This window comes from Palaemon carinicauda, chromosome 37 (assembly GCF_036898095.1).
Source record: "Palaemon carinicauda isolate YSFRI2023 chromosome 37, ASM3689809v2, whole genome shotgun sequence".
Taxonomy (NCBI): Eukaryota; Metazoa; Arthropoda; class Malacostraca; order Decapoda; family Palaemonidae; genus Palaemon; species Palaemon carinicauda.
In genome coordinates, this window is record NC_090761.1 from 49471307 (window position 1) to 49481306 (window position 10000).

Sequence of the window (10000 nt, forward strand, 5' to 3'; positions counted from 1 at the left end):
ATACAAGTTACGTAACCAGTTAATATTGACGGTTGATTATAACAGCGTGACATTGACCAACAAACAGACTATATTTACTAATACATATATTAATCTAATGGCTTAATATAGCAAATATCTTTATCTGTTATTTTCCATGTTAGGGCCCCTTGGCCTTATGGCATCTAGCTATTCAAACTAGGGTTGTAGCTTAGCAAGTAATAATAATAATAATAATAATAATAATAATAATAATAATAATAATAATAATAATAATAATAATAATAGCCTGACTTACAGGCTACCTTACCCTGGCAGGCTGGCATAGAAGCGCGTCCACACGGTTCGCGGTCAGCGAACCGTTGCTGCCGAAAACGGAAACCCGAGAGCTTGTTGCTCGAGATATTGACTTCTCGAGTCGACTGCACGGGAAGCAGCCAGCACAAACCGCTAGCGACGAGCACGAATCTCACGATTTCAGATGTAAACAAACAAGATGGCTGATGATGATACGACGAGCGATGCGAAAACGCCCCAGAAACCTCGCTATGTGTGGAAATCTTTGGAAATACACGGCCTATTGGAAAGAGTTAAAGATATCCCAGTGTTGTGGGATCATACTGATGAAATGTTCACGAAAACTAACCTCTAAAAGAAAAAGTGGGAGAAAGTCACAGCATCCTTGAAGTACGAATTTTCCGACATCAACGATGCTGGCCTAACTGCAGATTCGTTTAAAACAATTTAAAATTGGATTGGCAAATACTTCCATTAGAAGTATAGGCTCTTAGCGAACGATTTATTCCGTTATAAAAACAAGCTGGTTAAGTAGCCCACCAGATTATGTATCTCATTAGTCAGCCTCTCTCTCTCTCTCTCTCTCTCTCTCTCTCTCTCTCTCTCTCTCTCTCTCTCTCTCTCTCTCTCTCTCTCTCTCTCTCTCTCTCTCAAGATTATCATTTTAAGTCCATCATGGTGAGTTTGCTTATTAGGTCTAATGAATGTGGAGATATATTCATACATGAACCAGAATACATTGCAAAGAAAATAAACATTCACAATCTCACTGTTAATATTGTTGCTTAACTCTTTAGGAATAAGTATTCTTACGGAGTAACCAGCAAGAATTGATTAATTAAAAGTCAGGGAAAATTAGTAAATGGAAAAGGAAAAACATCAACAAAACATTAAGAACCTTTTTTCACCGAGCTCACAATCAAAGGAGCATTGACACGAACTTGTATGCAGACAAGGCTTAGACCCTAAGGTTTAAATAAAAAGTTCACATTATATATATATATATATATATATATATATATATATATATATATATATATATATATAGATATACAGTATATACATTATACATATATAATATATATATATACAGTATATACATTATATATATATAATATATATAATATATATATATATATATATATATATATATATATATATATATACAGTATATACATTATATATATATATAATATATATAATATATATATATATATATATATATATATATATACAGTATATACATATTTTATATATATATATATATATATATATATATATATATATACACTGTATGCACATTCTATTGCAGTCAAGTCACATAATGGAAGATATGCTATGAATATTTATGACTGCTAATGAACGCTTATTAAAGTATAGCATTGGGTTACTTTCTGATAAATTAACACCAGCGCGCTAAACGCAAATACCCAGGATATTTGCATTCCTTCCTTCGCGATTACTTTATTTGCATACATGACTCCTTCGTGTCTGCTATTTTCACAGTACGTATGAACCCATTATAAATTTAAAGTTAGTTCAGTAGTATAAAATAATTTCCCTTGAATAAAGCAAATACAAACACTAACATCAGATTTTTTTTTTAACTTAGTTTTAATAACAGAAAGTAAATAGTCTTGTTTCTCGAATCATTACCGTAGCGTACCGATCTCATCCTAGTCTTCTGTTCAAACAAAGAAAGCTCACCTAGGCCCACAGCTCTTGTTTCGGTAAGTAGATTGAAGCTCAGCTTCAACTTGGAGGCAAGAGAGCTGTAGACAGAAAGAGATGCGAGATCAGTAGACAGAAAGGGGCGTGATATCAGTAGACAGAAAGGGGCGTAAGGTCAGTAGACAGAAAGGGGCGTGAGATCAGTAGACAGAAAGGGGCGTGAGAGCAGCAGACAGAAAGGGGGATGAGAGCAGCAGACAGAGAGATCTGAGAGATCAGCAGACAGAAAGAGCTGAGAAAACAGTCGACAGAGGCTAGAAATCAGTAGACAGAAAGAGGTGAGAGATCAACAGACAGAAAGAGCTGAGAGATCAGCAGACAGAAAGAGCTGAGAGATCAGCAGACAGAAAGAGCTGATAGATCAGCAGACAGAAAGAGCTGAGAGATCCGTTGACAGAGGCTAGAGATCAGTAGACAGAAAGAGGTGAGAGAGCAGTAGACAGAAAGAGGTGAGAGAGCAATAGACAGAAAGAGGTGAGAGAGCAATAGACAGAAAGAGGTGAGATGGCAGTAGCAAGAAAGAGTTGAGAGATCAGTAGACAGAAAGAGATCAGTAGAAAGAAATAAGTGCGAGAGCAGTAGACAAAAAGAGGTGTAAGAGCTGTATACAGAAAGAAGTGTGAGAGCAGAAGAAAGAAAGAGGTGAAAGATCAGTAGAAAGAAGGGGGTGAGAGATCAGTAGAAAAAGAGGTGCGAGAACAGTAGAAAGAAAGAGGTGAGAGAACACTAGAAAGAAAGAGGTGAGAGAGCAGTAGAAAGAAAGAGGTTAGAGAGCAGTAGAAAGAAAGAGGTTAGAGAGCAGTAGAAAGAAAGAGGTGAGAGAGCAGTAGAGAGAAAAGACGCGAGATGAGTAGAAAGAAAAAGGTGAGAAAGCAGTAGAAAGAAAGAGGTGAGAGATCAGTAGAAAGAAAGAGGTGAGAGAGCAGTAGAAAAAGAGGTGAGAGAGCAGTAGAAAGAAAGAGGTGAGAGAGCAGTAGAAAGAAAGAGGTGTGAGAGCAGTAGAAAGAAAGGTGTGAGAGCAGTAGAAAGAGGTGCGAGATCAGTAGGAAAAAAAAAAAAGAGGTGCGAGATCAGAAGACAGGAAGGTGTGTATAGAGAGATGGGACACAACCTACTGCTATTGACCACCTGCGAATTTCATTCCTAGAACTCAGTAAGCAAGTTTCAAGGCTTATTCATCCGGACTGATCGAGACCCACCTCACAATAAATAGACAGGTTTGATAACTGATGAGGGAGGCTGCTCATGCAAGCTTTGAATACTAAAATCAGAATCTCTAAGCGGGCAAATGTTTTTTTTTTATGTTACGTTCCATCCATTAAAAAAAAAATTATGTTACGTTCCATCCATTAAAAAAAAATTATGTTACGTTCTATCAAAAAAAAAAAAAAAAAGAAAAAAAAAAAAAAAAAACCCTCCATAACCTTCATTGAAAACTGCATTGAATTATCAAAGGTTGGCAATGTTTTAATAAGAGGCTGCTTTAGCTATTAAAACAGTTCAGTTCTATACATTGAAGCATTCTGGTCTTGTAAAACTGATCAAGCAAAACAAAATCATTAAAATTCAGAGAAGAAAAGATCATCATCATCATGGTTTATTTTTTGGTGGCCTTATCAAGTGCTCATTTGGTCCACCTCAGGCCGACTACGTTTATTAGTCAGTTATAGTTCATAATTTGCCCTTATCATCTCAACTGTCTTCTAAGAGCCTCGTGTAACTTACTGGCTAGTCTAGGTGCCATTAAAAAAAAAAAAAAAAAAAAAAAAAAAAAAAAAAAAAAAAACCACTACTGGTCAGTTTAGGTACCATTAAAAAAAAAACACTCGCATGCTTTTATCCTCCCCGCCATTCTTGCTTTCTAATAAATATCCCATGAATTAGCCAAATATAATTGAAACTTGTTCACAAATCAGTCTTAAGACGTAGAGTGCTTGCAACTTCATTAGGCATCTCTTCAAGTGGCTTTTCTGAACAAGGCCTCGTCTTCGCCATCTCTCTTCCTTCCTCTTCCCCTTTTTCATTCCTTCGGGTCTGGGTTAGACATGAACTTAAGGTACAAGTTGATCCTCCTATTGTCCTTTTCTTTAAGATTAAAAATCCAAATTACAGAACCAAAGGCATCTTATCTGAGTGGATTTATTGTTTGGTCCGAGGCCATATTTTCTTAATAAAAATCAGAAGTTTATAGCATCTGAATCTGTTTAATATTTCTCGATAATAATTAATTTCCAGGTGATTTGTAATTCATTGTATTATGCTGGTTTAGCAGTTAATATCATTCATATCATTGAAAGTCTCTCAACTTTAGTCAATTTCATTTTACTTTAAGGCAGTCTTTATTAGAATTTGATTTTCCGTCTTTTAAAATAAGACCTGTTTTTATTTATTTCCTGTTCTCTTCGCATTGTTTGTCTGAAATATCAGCAGCAACTCACATATACAAAAGCACAATCAAAACAAATAAATAGACAAAATACCGTCAAGGAGATTTATATCTTATAATCACCAGTACAACAGGTAAAGCTTCTGTGTAAGGCCGCTCCCTACCCAAGAGATACCATCTCTCGTCCTGAGGGGGAAATATAATTAATTCTTTTGCCCAGTTACTCGCATTCGCCCAAATGAAGAAAGACGATAAGAAATAATAATAAAAAAAAAAGTTCGTCTGCTAACCTCAAGTTTCATAGAGTTGTTTGGGCAGGTACCACACCTCGAGTAAGAAAGGCTCTCGTGTCCCTGGGTACTGTTCGTATCCCAGCCCGTGGCCATTCTTGATACTATCATACCCCCAAAAGCTCGTATAAAACCCGCCCACTTATCCGCCCGCCAAAACTACTAACGCTCGCCATCATCCCCTGTGACTATTCTTCGCACTTCACTGACATTTTCTCAGGAGACTATCCTGCAGCGCGGTTCGTATAAAGACTATCAGCCTGAAATTTGCATATTTGCAAGGCGACCAACTCTGGATGAGTCGACTAACACCATCGAAAAGTTCATATTTCAAACAACTTCCTTAATTACTTCCTTATTTCTTTATTGTTGGTTCGACCTCGTTTCTTTAACTCTAGATGATGATTTAAAGTTTCTTATGGTCATTTGAATATCTTCGAACGTCAAAGTAACCAAGTTAAAAGGGATACCTTTTTCAGGGTCATTCGAAAATGGAAAGCTAAATATTTTTGGCATTTTATTCCCAAATTTCGCTCTCAAAATCTTTAAAGATTCGAGTAGAGAGGTCATACTATGTGGCAATTATTTAGACATACTTTCCAATCGGTATACTTCTTATACGCCTTTGGCATCAATTGGTACTTTAGTCAGATCATTTACTTAATGTGTCGTATTCAGCATTTCTTATTTGTCAATTTTAAATCAATTGAATCTCTTTGAGCAAATATGTTCTGCTTTTTTTTTATTGAATTCTAAATTCAATGGTACTTGGGGTGTCTTGTTTTCCATTTTATTAACATTTAAGTGATTTCTATTATGAAAATCTTTTCTTTTATGTTTAGGATCATTTTATTTCCAAAAAAATAATATCTTCAATTACTTGTAATTATTTTGCATTCAATATCATTTTTAATTTGAGGATCTTATCTTGTATAAAATTAAATGTTTAATATCTAGGCTGAGATTTGAAGGTACATTTGACAACTTTGATATTTAATTTGAAGGTCATACTGGACATTTTTGTTAAAGGTATTTTTAATTTCGGCTCAAATTATGCATTTATTTCAATAACTTCTTATTTAAATTCAATAATTTTAATTTACACTAGCAGAAATAAAAACATGAAATCACCATAAGAATTTTTTGTACATTGAATTTTTTTGTAGAAAGGTCACTCAGTAATACATGGGTTTTGTAATTTACATACGCAATTCCCCTTTTTGTAAAGAGGAACTTCAATTTCAAGGTCGTATATATACTTAGGAGGAGGGATAAATAGACTGCATTTTTTAACATAGCATTAACAATTCAAATCACGTAATGTTGAGTTTCACACAGGACTTTTGAGGCATGTACAGTTGGCTTCATTAATTCCGGTACACTGACGTCTCCTTAGCTTCCCGTGAAGTGTACCAGAGTCAATGCCAACTGTACCTAACATAACACTGTCCAGATCTTTTAACACTATTCCAATTCATGATCTTAAACCTTACGATTCCTACCTTATATTTTCCTTGACAAAATAATTAATTTCGACTCGCCACTTCCCTTCACATATTTAAGCGACCCACTCAACCCACCTGTCGCCCGCATCCATTGCATATATCTTACCAAGAAGCCGCCAACCCCACAACCTACCCACCCACCCACCCTCAGCGCCCACCTTTATCTTCCAAATCCCTCTACAAACAAGACACCCGTTGTAAGCTCCATGCACAAGTTGGTTCGTTCGTCAGTGAGTTTTCTCACACGTAAGGAGAAGCAAGAGGAATGCTGTTGCTTTGTGTGTCGTGTTCGCCTCTTGGAAGAGTTGAGCAAAACCTCATAGTGTTCGTTGGCTTTCCTTAAAGTTTCCTTCTCTAGCTCTACTCATCCTTGTCCTGCTTGTTTCAAGTGTAAAATATATGGTTGTGAACATACACGTGACACATATGTATGATAATTTTGCACATTTATAAGTGTTTTATATATATATATATATATATATATATATATATATATATATATATATATATATATATATATATACTGTATATTCATATAAGCCATAGATACCCCTCATTATCGTATTTTCTCTGCCTCGGGATCAAAGACACATGAGAGTGAATTTTATATCAAGAGGTATTTATGGCTTAAATATATATATATATATATATATATATATATATATATATATATATATATATATATATATATACTGTATGTGTATATATCTAATATATATACACAGCATATATATATATATATATATATATATATATATATATATATATATATATATATATATATATATATATACTGTATATATATATATATATATATATGTATATATATATATATATATATATATATATATATACAATTTATAAAAAATGCACCCATTTCTAGTCCACTGCAGGACAAAGGCCTCAGAAATGTTAATTCATGTCTGGGGTTTGGTCACTTTTCATCTTGCTGGGCACTCCGGATTGGTTATGGTGAGTGATTTTCGTCTGATCGATCACAGTAAACCAAGCAATTATACATAAAAATGTGTCCTAGTGAGAGAGAGAGAGAGAGAGAGAGAGAGAGAGAGAGAGAGAGAGAGAGAGAGAGAGAGAGAGAGAGAGAGAGAGAGAGAGAGAGGCGAAGGCAGATAAATTCATGCACTGTCAAAATATGCGAATATGCCAATGTCAATAAAACGCATTTGCCAGGGCATCGCAAGCTGTATATTATTTTTAACTGCTCACTTCATTGCTCATTAGCCTGTTTGTCCTTATTTGCAATTCCTGCAGAGTGTAACCAGACATTAAACTTTGCCTGTTTTCATTACAGAAAAGTTCCTGTAGCAACGGAGTCTCGGCCAATGACCTTCTGATAAGGAGACAGAGATGCAGGAGAAAAATTTCGTCAGCAGGGATGATTTCATTCATCAATATAACCTTATTTTATGCTCAAAGACTAGAAATTTAAGTCAAATATCCTTTACTGTGGAAACTGCAATCACTCACTGTCTGAAAAAAGCTTGATTTAACCTTGAAGACTTGCGAATCAGATCAAATATCTTCTATTATGGAAACTGCAACCACAAACTATCTGAAAATTTGGATATGATCACCTCAGAAAAAACTTCTAACTTTAAAAACTGTCGACCCAAGTTAAATATCCTCTACCATGGAAGCTCCAATACCGAACTGTATGAAAAATGCTTGATTAAATATTAAATACTTACGATTCCGACCAAATATCCTCTATAATGGAATTTGCAATCACGCACTCGCTGAAAATTTGGATATGATCGCCCCAGAAACACCAGATCAAAGATGCTCTTCAAGTTGACGTTGTTGGTAGTTCTCATGGCGGGGTTCATCGGTCCTTCCTTGCCTTCGCAGTACACGCTGCCTGTCAGTAGCCCCGTAAGGTTCGAGTTACCTGGAAGCTACATCGACGTGAGAGCGCAAAGTGACTGGAACATCACAGCTACCGAGGATTACAACGGCTTACATGGTGTGGATGAGAGCGAACATTTACTAACGAGGGACAACCTTCGTAAACCTGGCGGAAAAAAGAAGAAACACAAACAGCGAATCATCTTCGACGATGGGGACGAATACGATTCACTTCTGATGAATCATGCAGGATACTCGGGGGTGTCAAAGTGGCACCAGAAGGGCCACATCAGGAGGAGGAACCGAAATCATAATAGGGCGAACCACTCTTCGCGTCATTACCCAAAGAAGAAGAACGGGCCAAACACCAGGCGCATCCACAACAAAGGCAGAGCGCCGAAGTATCCCACTAATAGGAAGTCTAATGCTCCCAACAGACGTGAGTAAGAATCTCTCTTGTTTTTATGATATGAAAATAGAATAAATTCCTTAACTGCATCAGACAACTTTATGGTTGCGAATAATTAATGGTCTATTGTCTATTGTCGTTAAAATTCGAAAAAAGACCAAGTGCAGCTTCACTTTTGACTTTAAAATAAACTATACCAAATGGGCACATAAAATCAAAGACAATAATTAAACCGCAGTTATATGTTGAATAATAATTTCTTTGCATTTTTCGCAAAATCGGCTGGTTGGAGTCCTAAGAAAAGAATTTCCCAATTTTTCTCCTGAACAGATACACGAACTTGTAGGTAAGCGATGTTATTGATGACTATATTTAAATCTGTAGTGAACAACTTCCACAAAAAGTTGGTATTTTTATGAATACAGAGATATATGGTATTCTGGTATACCCTTTATTTTCTTTTACCAAAACAATAGCAATTGTTTCATACACATAAATCATTACATAATAAAGTGCAAGGCAAGCGTTTAAATTTATACCAAAGCGAATCAAGAATATGCCAATATTATCGCATCCTGTTGTGAACCAGACTATGAAGCTTTCTACTCGTTTGTCAATGATAATAAATAATTAATAAGTCCCCTTTCAAACCATTGTTCTCTGGTCTTGGAGTGTGCCATAGCCTCTGTACCATGGTTTTTCACTGTCTTGAAATAGAGTTTTCTTGCTTGGGGGTACACTCGGGCACACTATTCTATCTTATTTCTCTTCCTCTTGTTTTGTTTATGTATTTATAGTTTATATAGGAAATATTTATTTTAATATTGTTACTGTCCTTAAAATATTCTATAATAATTGTTAATAATTTTTCTTGTAGTTTCCTTATTTCCTTTCCTGACTGGGATATTTTACCCGTTGGAGCCCTCGGGCTTATAGCATTCTGCTTTTCCAACTAGGGTTGTAGCTTAGCAAGTAATAATAATAACAATAAAAGTTACAATTGCCGATTGAGCACCATTAAAATTATGCCTCTTTCATCTGGGCATATGAATCTTAGACAAGTTCCGCCCATGGGGGACGTTGGGAACAAGACGCTGGATACTTTATAACATGCAGAATGCAAATTTTCTTATAATTACAGAGATAAGCGTTGGCTATACACATAAATTTATATACAAATTGCATAATCTATAGCCTACACAAAATATTTTCAAGGATATATAGACATTTCTGACAGCAACACATCGCATGCCCACATGGCAATTTGCAAGTAAGCGCATGCACACATATACACAAATAAGTTTTACTTCTGTACACAAAATAAATAAATTATATATATACATACATATATATATATATATATATATATATATATATATATATATATATATATATATATATATATATATATAAAAGAGCAATCAAATTTCAGACCTCCACCAGTGAATATTGCCAACATTTAATTGAAGTCTACGGACATCACCTCCCCACATTTCATATGCAGACTGTACAGTAGATGGTGAAAAACAATGTTTAT

At 35.2% G+C, this 10000-nt stretch overlaps 1 protein-coding gene across 1 annotated transcript in view; it reads left to right on the forward strand.

The window, feature by feature from the left end:
• LOC137629091 (cysteine-rich venom protein-like) overlaps positions 1–10000 on the forward strand; it is a 145672-nt gene that overhangs the window by 65530 nt on the left and 70142 nt on the right. Inside the window, exon 2 of the mRNA XM_068360357.1 lies at positions 7501–8493. Within this exon, the coding sequence (XP_068216458.1) occupies positions 7989–8493 (505 nt within the window). The 5' untranslated portion in view covers positions 7501–7988. The remainder of the gene's footprint in view (positions 1–7500; positions 8494–10000) is intronic.